Source organism: Brachypodium distachyon, chromosome 3, assembly GCF_000005505.3.
Source record: "Brachypodium distachyon strain Bd21 chromosome 3, Brachypodium_distachyon_v3.0, whole genome shotgun sequence".
Taxonomy (NCBI): Eukaryota; Viridiplantae; Streptophyta; class Magnoliopsida; order Poales; family Poaceae; genus Brachypodium; species Brachypodium distachyon.
Window position 1 is genome coordinate 2751482 of NC_016133.3, and position 18451 is coordinate 2769932.

The window sequence follows — 18451 nt, forward strand, 5'->3', positions numbered from 1 at the left end:
GAGCTCAAAGTTCTAACATTACATTGAGAACAAAAAAGAAAGAAGAAACACCTCAGTTGTAAATCGACAAAAATAACTCACTTTTAAAGTTTAGCAAAGAAACAACTCTAGTGCAAAAATTAATCAAATCTGGTCCCTGTGCCCAACACCGATTTTTATAATGTTGACGTGAGTAGGTTAACGTTATATATATGGCTTAGAGTTAAAAATCATTTACTCCGATCATTCTTTTATTAAATTTTTAGAAGAAGCTTATTTGGGTTTGGGCCAAACTCCAAAATATAGGTAACCATCTAGCCAAATTACTCGGACATATCGACTTTATCTCGGTCTCGTAAGAATGATCATATAATCATAAAGATACTCCTCCCATCCAATATGGAGTATAAGTACTTTATTCTTTTAACTTACAAATAGTAGATCTTTCCACCCTTGAACGCAGAATTCGTGTTATTCAAGAATTGAGCCACAGTCACTGTGAGTATAGGAAATGAATGGTTAAAATTTATTTTACCGTTATTGTTGAGGCTCAGTCAGCGAAGGATCTGAAGCCAATTTCAGCAAAGTGGATACCGTACGCGTACGTGGTGCAGCATCTTGGTGCCCCTGCTACTCTAATTAGTGGTTTCTCTCAAACAAAGTTTTAAAGTCGATGATCGATTTTGTTTGATTGAGCATGCCATGCATGTGGCCTTGCTCGAAGAGATTAATTAGCTAGCGAGAGAAGCATGTCTGCACGTTTAATCAGCTGCATGCGAGTGACCGTTCAATGGTAAACGGTCAACGGATCTCGCGGTAGCGAATGGCGCTTGGTCACGTGAGAAGCACGGGAACGTGCTAGTTAATGGATGAGGTCATCGCGTGTATAAATCGTTGCATGTCTGCACAAGGTCAACGAGAAGAAGGGAAAGCCGCCGCCAAGACTAGTGCGCCACTTCCATTTTCCTCTCTTTCTTTCCTTTTTGTTTGGTTGATTCTTTTTCTCTGGGAAACTAGGGCGGCCTGTATTTTCACTTCTTATTAAAGGTATACTAGTTTTACGAATCGGGTCCAAAAAGTTAATCCATTGATATAATCCCTTCGTCTCATGTTAAGAGTCAAAATATTATATTTATCTAGATGTATTTTAGTATATAGATACGTCCATATTTAGACAAATTTGAATCAACTTAATATGTGACGGAGAGAGTAGTAAAATAAAGTTGCTAAGTTAACTAAAATAGAAGTATATTAATTGACTTATTGTTTGTTTTTCTTAATGCTGTTTTTCGTTGGATTTTTTTTGCTTAAAATCATTAATATAACGTAGTTGAACATATATGTGTGTGTTTCAGTTTCATTTTTAGAGAACATAGGTGCTTCCTTTAAAAGGAGAGAACATAGAGCTGCCAAAAAAAAAACACAGAGATGTTGATCATATAGTACTTCAGTTTTATCCATCACAAGGACTTAAATTAAGAGCTGAACTAATTTCTCGCTCTTTAGAAAGGCGCCACGATGCTAGCCAAACAACTTTAACAAAAACAATACGTACAGGCTTATAGATAGCGTACAACATTTCAAATTGATAACTTCGCTGACGCCACGTTTCCATTTCCCATCTAACTCGTTCACACATTAAAAATGGACGTGCCGTACGTCTGACCACGAAATTTTCGACCATGTCACTCACTCGTGCCACGCGCACACAGTCGGCAACGCACGTCAGACCAGACCCTAGGCGCTTCTCAGACAGCACGGCACTCGTGCATGTCGACTGTCAAGCATGCAGATAGCAGCAGAAGCACACTTTAATTTTTCAAGTCTATGACTACAACTAGTAGGAACGTCTATATGACGTCTTAATGGAATCTCAAAACTTTGAACAGCACATGTATACAAATTTTTTTGATCTCTACCTGCAATGAAAAAGGAATTCAGCCATTGCATTCCTACATCTTATTATATCAACTGCAGCTGGAAAATACGCGGTCAAACACGTATACGTTACAGTACTGTCGACCGACGTCGAGAATGACAGGTATATGGCATAAGAAAAAGACGTTTGCAGATTCAGAACCCTCCTTCAGTTTATACTAAAATGTTTGGAGGTTACGTGCAAGGAATGAATGGTTGAAGAGCTTACCCAAGGGTCTCAAATCCAATTTGATTGTGTACTGCAACCAGCAAATTACACGAGGAACGCACCACCTGTATACAATTAAGTGGGGAATGCTCTCATGCTCTCCAAGTGGCTTAATCCAGAAATGCCTGCTGTCACATCATTGATCAAGACATCAGCAAAAAAATGCAGGGGCATACGCAAGAGCTTTTTGTATCATTGCACTGAAAGGGAAAGGATTAAGATACCACACGATAGGGGAACCGGTTACAAACATAACTGTATTGTTAGCTTCGAGTTACAGCCACACATTTGAGAAATTTATCAGAAAGGCACAAAGGGAGGAGTGCTCCAACCTCTGGAGACCTCTCGCTTGCAGTGCAGCGCCAGGTTGGCAGCTTTCCAGACAGAGTTGACGTCATAGTCCCCTCTCATCTTTACATCCACAATGCTCTCGATGTTGCCGTGGTCAAGACCCTGGTGCACCCACTCGCCGACGTGGATGCACACGCTGTCGCTGATCGGGATGACAGGAGTACGAGCTGTGATAAGCTCCAGGAGGACGACACCGAAGCTGTAGACATTGCTCTTCTCATTGATGTGATAACTACGGAAATACCTGAATAATTGGTAGACACAGCCACAGAGGGGTCCTTAACTATGACAAAGGAATGCCACGTCAGGCAATGTTGAAGAAGCAAGTGGAGTATATAGGATAAGAGATGATGTTTATGACTTACTCGGGATCTAAGTAGCCCATAGTACCAGCTGGTTCAGTTGTTATATGTGTTTCAGAGTCGCTGAAAGCCTTGGTCAGGCCAAAATCAGCAACGTTAGCCTTGAGATGTGCAGTCAGGAGGATGTTCCTACTCTTCACATCCCTGTGGATCAATGCTGGCTTACATGCGATGTGCAGATACTCCAGACCTGTGATTAGAGCAAACACTCGTGTTTGCAGCATACATGTGCAAGGGAAAACTGAGGAACTTGTAGATGATGAAGTCCTAACCTTGTGCAGCATCAAGGGCGATCTGGAGACGTTGCTCCCAAGGGAGTGGTTTACTAGTACAACCTTTGGCATGTCAACAGAAGTTAAATAGTTAGTTCAAAGGAGATTCCGGAGAAATACATGGGCTTCAGTTGGAACCATGGTTGATTTAGGGTCTATGCAGTTCTCCTTTGAGAAAATGCAACGTTCTTCTGTAATCCGAATTTCAAGCTATAGCACACAGATGATCTAATCTGATGCGACTGAAAATTTACATTGGCTGATATAAGAATATATATTTAAAAAGCCAAGATGAACAACCTCTTAGATGATCCTGCAGGTTCCCTTCAGGCATGTACTCGTAAACAAGGGCGAGATGATTTTTGTCCTTGCAATAGCCAATCAAGGAAACCAGTTCTTGTGATGAATCCTTGTCAAGTGTTGAGCCTGCAATATAACTTGCAGAACTTATGTTCAGATAATTTAAGCAGAACATATAATAAGAATGGTATGTATAGTTTTATCTACAAAACCACCAAAAAACTTCAAATTAGATCTTCTTTTTACCTCAGCCAGAAACTCTTTACTCCCTTGCGAAGATGGGTTTCCATTCTCTAAGTAACCAAGGAAGACAGCTCCAAACCCTCCCTTGCCAATCTCCTGGCTAAAGTTAAGCGTAATATATTTCAGTTCTCTGTAAGAAAACTCTCGGTTCCCAAGTAACCCTGATTCATCTTCAGGACCAGCAGCCTTACTCTTAGCTGAACACAGCCACTAAATATAGTTAAAGGCAAGATTTTTTTGTAGAACAATAAACACTGTAGCAGTGCACAATGCTTCATTCAAAACATAAAATGTGCAATGCACATAATAGTCGCCATCTGACTGTATTACCTTTTCCCTTGATCCTTTGCTGCAGCAGAAGAAATAAGATAGCAAATAATGCAATGACAGCAACTACTGGAGTAACTATTGCAGTGAGAAGCGCCCCATTAATTTTCTTTTGACCTGATCCGCACGTAGTACCATTGCCACACAGATTTCATTATTACCAACTCTGTTAATATCAAAATGTACACAGCCGTTCACGTTACAATATGCTTCCACAGTAATCCAAATAAAGAGAGATGTTTAATAGAGATGGTGCTGGGAGGAAACAGTACCTCTCTTCAGATATCAATCAGGTCTAATTGTTAATAACTAGATAAAAGCAATACCGACACTGGTTTTAGAGGTGCCTTTCCAATAAATGCTCTAGAGAAAATGGTAGTGTCCCTAAAAGTTGATTGGTAAAGGGGAAGGTGAAGTCGAAATTCTCCTATGCCCTCCTAGTGGAGATGATAGATCCAACCATGAAAACAATTTTGTTTACTTCTGAAGTTGTGTTTCCTTGTTTTACTGGACATTGCAGTTAATTAATACTACCTGATGAGGGACACTGCCTCTTTCCAATTAACCAAAAGTGGTAATATACCTTATTAAATGGACAGGCAAAAGAAAATTAAAGAACAAAAGAAAATACAGATGTGATAATATAAGTTTCCTTTGAATACTTTTTCTGAAAAATATAACTGGAATCTAGTTCCTAAAAAACATAACTGGAATCTAGTTGAATCTAGTTCAGGTGCACTCTACCTTAATGACAGAGACCCATTTTGGGATTTTTGAAGAAGATCGTAAGGAATTGCTCCATGGAGACCATTGCTGGACAGATCCCTATAAAGAAAAACCATGATATGACTAAAAATTGTCCTTTACAAGATTCCGAAATTGGAGCATATATCTAATAGGACTCGCTTCCCAAGAAACTTGGTATGGTGCCAGACAAGTTGTTGTCTGACAGATCCCTGAAATAAGTAACTGCTCTTGTGAATTACTAGTAAGGAAAGGGGAAAGATAATGTTTCACAACTGACATTTTTCAGCTTCACTTCATTACTGCATTCAAGAGGCAAAATGTGCAGGTAGACATAGACAATAGACATCGCATGTAAATGAAGAGGATTACGCTTGTCTTCCAATATATATTTAAATAGTTTTCTAGCAGCCTATTTTCCATGGATGGTGACTTTACAAATAGGGAAGCACGAAAACCTTGAAGTATATAGACTTTCAGACTTCATTGAGATACTGTTCAGAACACTCTGTCCTGTACTGCAGTGTAAATTCAGATATTTTTGAGTAATTCAAATCCATGTGCAACTTTGCCGATCTCAGCCTCTAATTATACTACAATACTCCCTCCATTTCACAAAGGTTGGCATATTTTGTTTCGTTAAGACAAGCCTTTGACCAAGAATTACTCTATTAGTATGTAAGCTATATGATACGAAACCATGATCATTAGCAAGAACTTTTAAAGACGAATCCATTGATATAACTTTCATGTATGAAAGAACACATAGCAATAGAGTTTTTGTCGGTTAAAGCCTTGTCTTAACGTAACAAAATACGCCATCCTTTGTGAAAAGGAGGGAGTACAAAGCAGAGGGAATAAATACCAAGATGGTTCATTTTGCTAATAGTATCAAAAGAAAAAAGGTTGTGGCATGTTAAGATTCTACAGTGAGACATGATGAAGAGAACCTACAGGTACTGAAGTTTGTCCAGATCTCCAAAATTAGTAGAGATGGTACCAGCCAAACCAAAGGAAGACAAATTTCTGCCAAAAATAATAATCCATGACAGTTAGTTTCTCTTGTTGAAATGTCCTGACGTTCCTTTGGAAGTCTCAGACATGCAAAGTATTCACTTCAGCCTATAACGATATATTTTGTTTATTGATTATGAAACTTACAATGCTGTTATTCTGGCAGGATAAGCTGGAGAAAAGGAGCAGTTTAATCCTCTCCATGCAAAAGCTTTTAGGGCACATGGATCGCCCATCCAGTTTATCTTCGCACCAAAATTTTCTTGGATTGCCATCATGGCTCTAGCTGGTTCATCAGAACAACAAAAATGATCATGCCCATCAAAATACCCCATTCTGTTCTTGCAGATTGTTTGAACATTGCTCGTAACTAATGCAATCTCCTTTCCCTAAAAAAAGAACAAAAATGATCATGCCCATCAAAATGAACAGACAGGCGCACAAGCAGGCAAGCATTAACATCATACACTTCAAATGCGATAAATAATAACTGCAGCGCATTCAGTTTAATATTGCTTACGTAAATTCATATGTAAATTGTATAAAGTCTTAACATGGTAAAAGTAGCTAATTATAAGACTAATATTGCATACGTAAATTCACACCATCTCCACTATCAGTTGCGATCTCAGTTATCGGTTTCACCAAGTACACCTCCATGGCATTGAGGATAGGTGGAAGAGTTGAATTTTTTTGTAGCAACAAGTGAGACACTATAACTTGCCAACCCCTGTACAATGGCAGAAAAAGAATCGGCGAATAGGAATGGTGGGCTGTAAGGTTGTGTGTTCCATGTCTTGTTATTGATAATGATGTCAAGCGGATTGCATTGCTCGGTACATTCTGCAACTCAGCAAAGTAGAAAATAAAGAAGTAACTGGAGCTGATGTTCTCCGATGGATCCCATGAGAAATCAATTCTTGAGCCACTGACAGTTGCTGCATTTTGCATAACAGCTGAAGGCACATCGTAGACATCAGTGAGGTAATTCTGAATAACAGATGGTGCGGATATTTCATTCCAGTTTGGGATAGTGTCGTATGTCGACCAGAGACAGTCATGGGGATCCAAGGTGTACCTGTTTACACCAAAGGAATACATATGTGTGATCTGGTCTGTTCATTAAAATTAATTGGAGTCATAACAACCATCTTCTTTGTCCCAAACTATACTCCCTCTGTTCCATAATTCTTGTCTCAAATTTGCCCCAAAATGGATGTATCTATTCCTAAAAAGTGTCTAGATACATGTAATATTTCGACAACAATTATGGAACGGAGGGAGTAACTTGCAGAGATGTAATGCATGCAAACTATGTCTTGCATCACCGACTATATTCATTTATAGGTGTGTTTTTCTTCTTTTTTCTGCTTATTTTCACTAAGTCCAACCAGTCACTTAGGTGATGCCAAAATATTTGATACATACCCATAGGATGGAGAGAACACTGATTCGGTTAGTTAAATTCGACTAAAGGACCAAAGCTAACCTGATTATGGAATTGACTGTAGGCCCCAAGTTGAACCGATTGGAATTAATCAGCAGCAGAGATTGACTTGAATTTACCTCTGGGTAAAGAGTAGTCTTCAGTGGCCTCAAATCCAGCCCTGAAATAAATGGAGTTCCCATCCCTTTGTTCACCAAAACAAACATGCCGGTAGTCAGCAGGAGCCACAACTATGATGTCCATCCAACTGACTGCTCCTGCATTACTGATGTTAACTTCATGCCAGTAGTTTGCCCCAACGTACAGATCAAAGAAAGGAGGTCTATTCAGGCCATCATAATTTCCATAGCAGAAAGAGGCACGAACTAGGTACTTGTTTCCCGCCACCAAGGATCTCAGGGTGTAGCAATTCCCTGGGCCATGTGGAAAGAACCGGACATTGAAATTTAGATTTGCTAGTGATGGCTTGATTTAATCTGAGGAGATGCCGTGGTTTTCTCCTGAGGTGACGAAACCATAGTTTGACACATATACTATAGTTGTAACGGAATCTTGGTAGGAAGAGTTCAGTGGGATGCCATAGACAATGCTTATGAAACCAGTAAACAAGTTAAAACTCACAAGATTTTTCGGACACTGTAACATCCCAATTTTCAAAACCCTCCATATGCATTGCATATCATGAGCATCATGTCACCCTTGCATTTGATCACTTTCAAAACCCTAAAATTTGCTCAGAAAACCCTTTTGCTCAAACGCCTTTATTTGATTTTGGTCGTTGATCTTACTCTTGAGTATTTGCATTTTAACCCAATAGGGGATCGTGGTAAAAAGGGATTTAATGCATATATAGAGCTATCCCATAATTGGCTTTTGAAAGTATTTTGAAAAATAATTTGTTTCGATAGCCTAAGGGCCCAAAAGCCATTTTATAGGCAAATGTATTTTTAAATATTTTATTTTGAGGAAATTCTTGTTCCAAGAGTTAGATCATATGAAAATATGATTTTTCAAATTTTGTTGCATTTTATTTGGAGTGATTTGGAGCTCCGAATCAATTTTGAGGTTCAAAATCAGAAAATAGATAAAAGAAAAGGAAAAACCGAACCGAACCAGTCAAACCGGACCGAACCGGTCAAACCGGCCGGACCGGATCAAACCGAACCGGCCCCGCCCGAACCGCCCGGCCACCCTCACTGACCGGTGGACCCCGCACGTCATCTTCTCCAACTATCTCCTCCGGAGTCCACACAGAGCACGCCTGCCCACGATTCCGTTTCGATTTCTTCGCGCACGAACCACCAAATCCGAAATCCCGCGCGTCATATCGAAGCCCCCGAACTCCTCTACCAATCCCCCAAACCGCTCACCCAATTTCGCATCGGTTAGGATTTAATTTCTCGCCGAAGTTCTTCACGGACGTCGCCGTTCTTCGCGTTTTGCCGTCGTTCCGGTGAGCTTCCGCCCGCGCCACTCCCCTAGCCTCTCTCCTCTCCCCATCCCGAACGCCGTGACGCGCTCGCCTTGGTGTTTGGCCGCCGCCGCCGCCGCGCTCCGTTCCGTCCGCCGTCTTCTCCGACGCCGGCCACCGCTCGCGGTTTGCCCCGCGCTGCCCGCGCCGCCGTTGCCCCTCCGCGCGCCATCGCCTGCCCGCGCAGCCGCCCCGCGAGCCGCGCGCACCCACCGCCCGCAGCCGCCCCGCGCCACCTGCCCGCGCCGCCGCCGGCGAGCTCGCCCGCCGGCCGGAACCCTAGAACCGGGCCAGTCAGGTTTCGCCACGTGGCGAGATTTGGTTTTATTTTATTTTATTTTAATTCGGCCGTTTTGGATAAGGCACTTTTGCAGAAAAGCCCTTGTAACTTCAAAGCATCATATCTTTTAAACCGTCTGTCCAAAAATTGTGCTCCGCACCATTCTGGAATCGTCACAACGTGTAGAATATTTTGGAACTGTTTAATTTCAGTTTTGAATAACTTAGACAGTAGCTATTTACAGAATGGTTGAATATGGTTTAAATTTCAAATGAATTGTTTCAAAATAGTTTTGAGCATGTTATCTTGCTGTAAAAAATTTTAAAACTTGTTCTCTATCCATTAGGACCAGAAAAGAAATTATTTTGTGTGTAATCATGGCATACAAGTTAAATATTGCTCTATGTTGCAGAAGCCGCACAATCTTTTCTTTTAAACCCTATCCAGGTATCATGCATATTAATTACCGCTTTGATGTTGTTTAATCGGTCCAAATCATTTGAAAAACTTTTCAAAACAGAAACGAAACTTTCTACTTTAAAAGTAACCTTCGTTGTGCATCATCATAGCATATGCATCATGGCATGATTTTGTATTGAGTGTTGTGTTTATTGTGTGTGTTCATTTTATTTTAGATTGTGTGGAGTGTAATCTTTGTTGTTGCGAAGAGTGCGAGAACTACCACAACCTTGGACAAGACAAGTTCACTTTGATCATACCCCATTATTATTGTTGTTTTAAAATACTTATGCATTAGTGTTGTTGGTAGAGATGCATTGATAGGACTATTACTCGTACCTCTATGCTAACTATAAATCCCAGGTAGTATAGTTTACCCTCGCCATTACCTTGCTACCAAATTGCCATCGATTGTAGTTGAATGCTAAGCTATGGTAGTATCGTGGGGGAAATAACTACACTATAATGTTGTTATGCCTTTGGCTATATGAAAAGTTTTTGTTAGATGTAAGGCAAAACAACTAATTCAATGAACCATCCTGGGTGGGCTGCTTTGAGGATTTTGAGGATTAGCGGCGTCAGGTCCATTTCTATGGGTCCCTCTGAGTCGAGTTCCTGTGGATTCAGGAATGGATCGTCCATGGACGTCTCTCCCGTGGATTCGGGGAGCGCCTACGTTGCAAATTTGGAATGCCACCTGGGGTAACCGAGACTGGACTAGTTTCCTATTTAGAAGCTTCTAGTACAACCACAATGCTATATGGGCTCTGGCGAGACAAGAGTAAGTTGTATGAACCTAAACCCGAAGAATTGTACTGAGGTAGCCGTGTAGGGGGAGCGTGATTCTCTCGTGGTTTAGGGAATTACCTCTGAAAATCTCGTAATCAACCCTGAGGACAGCAAGGGATTAACACGTCGGTTTCTTGTGGGGAATGTGTACAAACTCCCGAGAGCGTCAAAACTAAGTACTTAGCCGTGTCCCCGGCAACGGACAATTTGAGCGACTAGATGTGGAGCTGTAAGGAAAGTCTCACCCATTCCAATTTCTTAAATAAAATGAATGGTTTGAACAGGGTAGGGGCACTTGATGAATCCACTTCAATGTGCTCTAGGTTAATAGGAGCATGGGTGTGTCTACTCCGTGTCCAATAGTTAACATTATTATAACATTCCTTTGTAGTAGGGTAATTTATGTTCTGCTTCCACGCAAATAGCCTTGAACCCCACCTTGCCACATTATGCATATATTTGGTAGGCTCTGGTATAACTCCTAGTGAATCTTGCCAATACCTTCAATGTATTGACCCTAGCGGCTGCATCTTTTAATGATGCAGGAAGCTCCGACGACGAGTAAGATGTACGTTCTGTTTGTTGGGTTACGGGGCTACATTCCAACACGCTCTCACCGTGGTGTTGATGTGCCCTTGTATCTTTCGCTTTCCGCTGCTAAACAGTTGTTTTCTTTCCAGCTAACCCGGGAGGTTATGCGAGTTGTAAGTACCTTTTTAAATTCTGGATGATTCGTTGTAATATTGAGACTTTTGTTCTATGATATTACATCTTGAAACTGTGTGTGCTAGTGAGTCAATCCAGGGACTAGCACTAAAGCACAGAGATCGAACCCGTATACGGGGGCGGTCGTTACAGACACGTTGACATTTGAGTATGCTTTTGCAGAGTGAATCGGTTTTCCTCTTACACAAGGACTATGCATTGCCAATTTGTATCAACAACCATGTAAATAAACCTTTGGATGGCACTTAAGAGCACTGCAGGTACTTTTTATTTTGTGTTGTCTGAACAGAAAGAGTTATAGGAAATAAGAATGAGGGGTAATGCACCTCAGTAGTTAGGCTGGCCATGGACAAACTGGAAGATGTAGAATAGGATAACTGCAACACATAGATTCATGCTTCTTGTTCCACTCTTGTGAGCATAACTAGAGCATTCTAGCCAAGAGAAGCAGAGATTAGGGGCATATATATACCCATGGGACTAACAAATACAGTATGCCTATTATGGTTGTCTTATCCGTAATTATTGGTGAGAAAGTCAATGTTCAGCAAGCTTGGCCGGCTATGGTACGCTCCACTTAGAAAAAAGGTTTTCTTCGCGATAATTAAGAATGTCCCACCAACAGAAAGAATAGAGATAGCAACATTCTTCCAGCTTTTGTAATTAGCACACGAGGATACAGGGGATCTGAGGATAAAATTAGCGAGTCTCAAAATAAGTGTCGCTGATTTAGTACAACTCTGTGGCAGTTATTTTGGGACGGAGGCTACTACTTTAAATTAATTCCTGACTTGATATATGTACTAGGTAGCAGTTAACAATTTTCAGTGTGCATACTGCAGATAGGCCATGCCCTTGATTTTGTACAGACAATTCCAATGTAATGAAATAAAACGACATTAGGTCCTCCGATTGAGCCTACCACTACCAGTAATGCAAGAGAAACCCGCACCGGGGCAGTTGCACAGCAACCACGTAGCCGTACCTGGGCAAGTCGACGGTGCGCGAGGACGACGTGGGAGACCTTGAGGCAGCTCGCGTCAAGACACCTATCAGACATCAGTGGACGGCCGCAATCAGAGAAGAATGGACTCACTCAACCCTGGTCGTCTGCTCTCGTTGACCTTCTCGGCCCGCTGTGCTACATGTCGGCACGCGCCGTACGAGAGTACGAGACGGGGCCAGCGCCTTCCGCACGCACGCGCGCGTCGGCAACAGAGGGCGTGGACGTTGCGCCGAACACCCTGCGCGCGCTCAGACCCGGCGTGAGAGGGGCAACAGCGAACCCCGGGCGCGCGCACCGAGAGAGAGAGAGGGCAGATGCGCGGCGTCGGACTCCACCGCCTCCGTGTGAGCGCTGGACTTTGGTGTTGGCATTTCGCCGAACAGCTATCCGGCAACACTTCTCGAGCAGTGTCACCACTGTACCCTAGATAGAGAAAACTCGAAATGGAAGTGGGAAATCTGCGGCCGTATTCTTGCAAAGACGAACTGAAATGGGGACCAGTGTCATCGTAATTTAGCCTGACAAATGGGGCCCGGTGTCAGCGAGAGATGTCCTTTTTTCCTCGTGTCTTTGCACCTCCGAGTCAACGGGAAGTCAAATGCTGGCCATGGGAGAGAGAACTCAGAGAAGGTCAGGACCAAACCAATCAATGGTCAATATGACGTTTATTTTCTCCTGTTAATTTCATCCCCTCATGAAACAACAAAAACAAAAGCCTCTACTAATCAATCAACAAAAAGAATGTACACCCCCCATCCATCCTTCCATTCCCATCCTAAAAAAAAAAAATCACAATTTCCCCTCCCATCATTATTCAACTAATAATCTCCCTACGTACAGTGATCAGCATCGTCTTCAATCAATTAATCACAGATCCCGCTGATTCGCCTGATCCTCTTCCTGCCGCCGCGACCGCCGCTCCTCCTCCTGGAGCTCCATGAGCCTGGAGAAGACGCCGACCATGGGGGCGGTGTTGTACGTGCACGCCTCCGTCTGCATGTAGGCGCCGCGGTGGTCGCTGAAGCGGTCCTCGCCGTCGGGTCCCCCCACGACGGCGCCGACGAGGTCGTGCGGGTTCTCCTCCCCGGCGCTGTACCACGAGTCGAACCCCTGCAGGCACCCGATGAACCCCCTCTCCTCCGCGATCGACGCCGTCGACGCCGCCCTGTGGTGCACCCGCCGCGGCCACCGGATCCCGCCCTCCAGATCCGCGCCGCCGCCGCCGTTGTAGCCGACCAGGTAGCTCGTCCGGGCCGGATTCGACCCCAGGATGTAGTCCGCCTGCGACTTCGCGAACGCCATCACGTCGCCGGCGCCGAGGACGACGACCTCGGCCTCGTCCTCGGCTTCGATGGCGGCGGAGAAGGAGGAGTTGGAGGGGGAGTGGGGGAGGCAGCGGAGGTCGTGGCCGAGGGAGGAGAGGAGGTCCGAGTGGACAGCGAGGAGGAAGGCGGCGTTGGTGACGTACTGGAGATTGTTCCAGGGCCGGACGAAGACGAGCCCCGCCGGGGTCCGTCCCGCGTTGCGGTCGGCGCCGCCGGGGTTCCGGTTCATGTTGGAGCACACGTAGAACTCCGCGTTGGACTTGAACTTCTCCAGCACCGCCCGGTGACGCGGGCTCAGGTCCTTCTCCTCCAGCAGCAGCTGATAGATAATCCATGATTGATGATCACAAAGTTAATTACTCCGTACATGGATAACAAATAATATTACTGTACTGATTAAGCAGATGCACGGTAAAATTAATCTTGTTTAATTAACTGTTTTCAAACAAACAAAAAATCTCCATTGTGTTCGACGAAGAAAAGGAAACTGGTCTATTTCTTTGACTATATTATGCCACAGTGTTTGTTGTTTCAACTTTGAAGAAATTTGCTCCCGATGTAGTATTGAAGGAAAGAAGGGAATTTTCAGTGACACGAGGTCGACTGAGAGTAGAGTAATAAGTGGACCATGAACGCCGAGACTTTGTCAGCTCATTTTAGTCAAACTATGAGCCAAACTTAAATAGTATGGTTGACTCCAGGAATGCTAGCAACATTGTGCTGCATGCTTATATATGTGTGAATGCAACATTAGTCCTTTCTATGTACTTACTGACAGATAGCAGCTGCATGACTGATCGGCATCCATGGAATTAATATGTGGGCTCTAACTAATCTTATCAGTGTGCCATGCATGCAGAACTAACTGTACAATCGATGAAGGGAGATTAACTTAAATACAGTTAACATAAAAATAGAAACTGGGCACATGCTGGGTTCAGTTGCCAGGGTGCTGCTGGTGGTTGTAATCCAACCACTTTACTTTGTCCAGACATGTAACAACTGTTGGTTATATACCCTTAAAAATATACAACTACTGTTGGTTCAATCTTTCTTGTATCGTGCTCTTACTTTGTTTTTCCCCTTTTCCTCACCAAATGATCGAAAAAGTCTTATACTATACTGTACCTTAGTCACAGTTAGCTGCGCGCGTTCTGCCATTTAATATTTTGGAGGAATGACCACTTGTTCTTCTGTTACTAGCTCTTCCAATTGGACATGTGAGTAAGATGGCTACTTTGGATAGAGCTAGCTAGCTACGTGTAGGGGCTAGGATTAGTTGTGCGTTTGCTTGTTTCAAATATCACATTCCACTTAAATGTGTGATGGAAACAAAAATAGCTTGTGGATGACTAAAGATCGAAATGGGCATGTGCATGGTAAGATCGAGCATGCCCATGACTTGCATTCTAAGCATGGGAGATGTGGTCAATGGAGTCAGGGTTAGGAAGGCAGTCAATTCCAACTAGATGCCGCAATGACAGTTCTGCCATCAGCCTAATCAACCCAATGTTAGGAAACCAGTCTGTTTCCAGAAGGTTAAATCTATATAATATATACATGGAGTAGCTATCTCTAGCTACCTAGAGCACATGAGAAAATAAAACGTTAGAATTAGAAATGGTTGCCAAAGGTAGGGACAAAAGGCACTGGTGAAGAAAATCAAAAGATCTTCCCGGCCCAGATTTCTATTGCTTAATTTATTCCCTTTGATGACCTGACCACCATCGCTGCTCCTCATGATTAGCTTTTTGGAGTGAAATATTCTTCTTAATTAACAAGAATTATGCATAATTGCCCCCTCAATAAAAACGTGCCCGGGGTTATATGTGCAAAAACCAGCATTGTATATTTGCATTGTCCTAGCAGATCATATGGATCGATCGGAGTTGTTGGGCATGGCGCATCCATCAACTCCAAAACAAGCAAGCTAGGTAGGGGATCGATCGATAGCCATGCTTGCAAGCTAGAGAGAGAGGGATCAGCAGCCAAGCAAAAGCTAGGGCGCACCAAACAGGCTTGCTCTTCATTCTATAGATAGCTAGCTACAATTAATTTATACCAAATCGACTAGTAAGAATGTAAGATGTTACTAGTGTAGTACTAATTAACAAATCGATTCCTCCGCTTATCTGTGACATTGACATGTCCCTTTAATCTGCTACCACACCTTCTACGATCCTTGACTAATTTACAGCGCGATCGGCGGTGGAAATTAAAAGAAAAGTTTAACTAATCCGATGACGCAGCACTAAAATAGCTAGGTAAAGAATTTTGGCCAGTTAAACCAGGTGGGCAAGGCGTGCATGCATGTATGCGTCCAGGTGCAATGCATGCTGCTAGTTTTTTTTTGACGAGAATATACACGCAGTTATTTAGCCAACCAAAACGATGTAATTTACTGTAAGTATTTAGAAACGGAGAGAGTACCTTGGAAGCGAGGACCTGGAGGCCCGGGTACTTGATGTCCCAGCTGAACTCGGAGACTGCCCACCCGGTGCCCCCGAATTCGACGGCGTTTTCGACGACATAGTCGAGGTACTCCCGTCGTCCCGTGGCCCGGTGCAGCCAGAGCGCCGCCCACAGCAGCTCGTCCTTGTACCCGCTCGCTGACGGGTAGTAGCTCTTCACCACCCGCACGCTCTCGTCGTACCGCCCCCTGAACTTGTCCGCAAACTCAAACAACTACACAAACAAAAAAATACACGTATAAACATCATTATACACCGCATTAAAATACTGTATTTTATATTCTTCAAATTGTGTCTGTGTGTGTGTGTACGATGGACGGTGAGCTGCTCGCTGTCACGTTACCAGCAATTGCATTGCCAGTGGATCGAGTGTCACATATGGTTTTATATTAAAGGAAAATTAAGTGGGGAAGGAGAGCAAAGCTTAAAGGGAAATTAAGCAAGGTGCAATTTATGCTTTGAATTTTCTTTGCATCGTCTCCTTTTTGCTTTATTTTATTTCTTTATGGGAATGGAATTGACCGGTGAGCGACAAACAAATGTAAATTTGTTTACCTGCAGCGCGTGGTGAAGAAGCAGGTGGGCGTAGTGCGCGTCCCCGGCGCGTCTAAAAACCACGGACGCCGCAGCCATGGCGGCCGCCGTCTCCGCCGCGACCTCCGACCCGGGATGCTCCTCGTCCACCTTATACGCCCTCCTCGACGTCGTCATGTCCTCCGGCCGCTGCCAGCAGTAGTGGTCCGAGTCGCCGTCCCCGACCTGGGTCCAGAGCTCGTGCGGCGCCGTGTGCGCCTTGACGAAGTAGTCGGTGCCCCACTTGATGGCCGCCAGCGCGTGCCGCGTCTCGCCGGCGTCCGCCATGGCGCCGCCGTACTCGAGCACGGACCAGGAGAGCATGGTGACCGTGAACGCCATGGGCAGCCCGAACTTGACGTGGTCGCCCGCGTCGTAGTAGCCGCCCACCAGGTCCACGCCTTGCTCGAGCCCGTCGTTGAGCCCCGAGTCGCCGCGCCACCGGACGCGCTGGTTGTAGGGGAGACGCCCCGAGCGTTGCGCCTCGAAGTAGAGGAGGCTCTTCGAGAGCGCGTCGGCGTAGTCGTGCTCGACGGCGGCCGCCGGAGTCAGCAGCGCCGCCGTCGTCGCCATTAGCGCCGCCGCCGCCGCCAGGACCAGCCGGGCGGTGGCATCGCTCATTTCTTCTCGGCCGCGCCGGCGCCGGCGGGGACGATGACGACGATCTTGCGTACGGCCTTGTGTTCAAGTACGGCTTCAATTGCGGGGAATGGGGCTCGCTCGGCGCTTGCTCCGGCGGCGGCGGCCGGGGTTGTCGGAGAAGACGAATAATTCCTCTGTTGATCAAGGTCCTTGGGTCGTCCTTCCCGCTTCCGCGGCCCGGGGATGGTGATTAAGGGCGTCGAAGGGGGAAGTGATAACGGAAAGGAGTAATTTGGGAGGAGTTAATAGGTTCTAATGATGGATATATGGATCAGCTGCTAGCTAGCTAGCTATCTCCTCCGGCCTCGTTGAATTTGGCGGGATTGGAGGATGCCTCAATGCCTCAATGGGGAATCATCTTTTGCTGTGTCGATGCCGGGTTTATATATGCTATGCAAGTGAGGAATAAATATGGGATTGTGGGTTGGGGTTGGTGGATTTGGAACAAGGGAGGAAAGAAGCTTTGGAGAGGGCTTTGCATGGTGATTGTCTATTGATGATGGCTTTGCTTGCTTTTGCTTGGCGGGGGGAGGACAGGGACACCTGAAACTCTGAGTACGTTGTGGGGTTCCTTTCCTTTGCCTACGTTTGGACTTGTGTTTGTTTGTTTGGCTGGGCCGGGGCCCATGTCCGGCGACTCTGGTTGGCCGGTCCTGCCCCGTCCACGTGGCTGACAGCTGGGACGCCGCGTCACCACGTTTTCTTTGGCGCCGTACGATCGCCTAGCCTACCGTCTAGATTAAATGGAATTTGTAGAACTGTTGAGGGTATGTGTTAGGCTGTGGAACATGCATGGCTCCAAAAGTGTGTCATGCGTTAAGCTGTACAATGTGCAGATTTTTTTTTTTGGTTTTACTATTTCTTAGGCGATAGTCGATGATAATAACCTTTTAATTCAATCATTAAGATTCATGTAAGATTAATGTAGGTCCGATGGATAAGAAAATCTTGATTGCCGAAACAAGGGTCACTTAGTTTTGTTTTTGTAAGATATATATAGCTGGATCACCACTCTTGAAGAACTTTGACGCACAACCTTTTGACTTTGAGCGTCAACTAAAACATGGGTATATGGACAACAGTTTTCTGGGACTTGAGAAACAATCCGAAATCTCTGTTTTCAAGTAATGCACGCGCATATACTACGTACTGTACCTTGCAACGAAACCACACATGCATGGAGAGTATCCAACAAATCATGAAGCTACTCCATCGACCAATGCAATGCAGAATTTTACACCGACCGACTGATGCTGCACGCGTACGCGCAGGCCCGGTGTGAAGAGGGATCTCCTGACTTAAAATCAGTGACTTCACAGACACTGACATATGGACCCGGCCCCACCTGTCAGTGGCCATAGATCCCCCGGAGTACCGATGACCACAGCAAAAGGTCATCACAAACAAACATAGACAAAGTCGTTGGTTGACGTACGTTTAGCAGGCTCGCAAGCTGCCAAGTACGGACGCAACATTTGGTGCAGCTGCGGGTACTACATAGGAGTATATGAATATCTGATCAAT

The 18451-nt window shown here is 44.6% G+C and overlaps 1 protein-coding gene and 1 pseudogene across 1 annotated transcript; both read right to left on the reverse strand.

The window, feature by feature from the left end:
- Positions 1-1904: 1904 nt before the first annotated feature.
- Positions 1905-8406, reverse strand: LOC100841965 (annotated as a pseudogene).
- Positions 8407-12547: 4141 nt separating this feature from the next.
- Positions 12548-17401, reverse strand: LOC100835652 (endoglucanase 5). The gene is made up of 3 exons (XM_003574747.4): positions 16268-17401; positions 15672-15926; positions 12548-13560 (listed from the first exon to the last, which is right to left on the reverse strand). Exons 1-3 carry the CDS (start codon positions 16904-16906, stop codon positions 12784-12786), a joined length of 1671 nt encoding a protein of 556 aa, XP_003574795.1. The 5' UTR covers positions 16907-17401; the 3' UTR covers positions 12548-12783.
- Positions 17402-18451: the final 1050 nt, after the last annotated feature.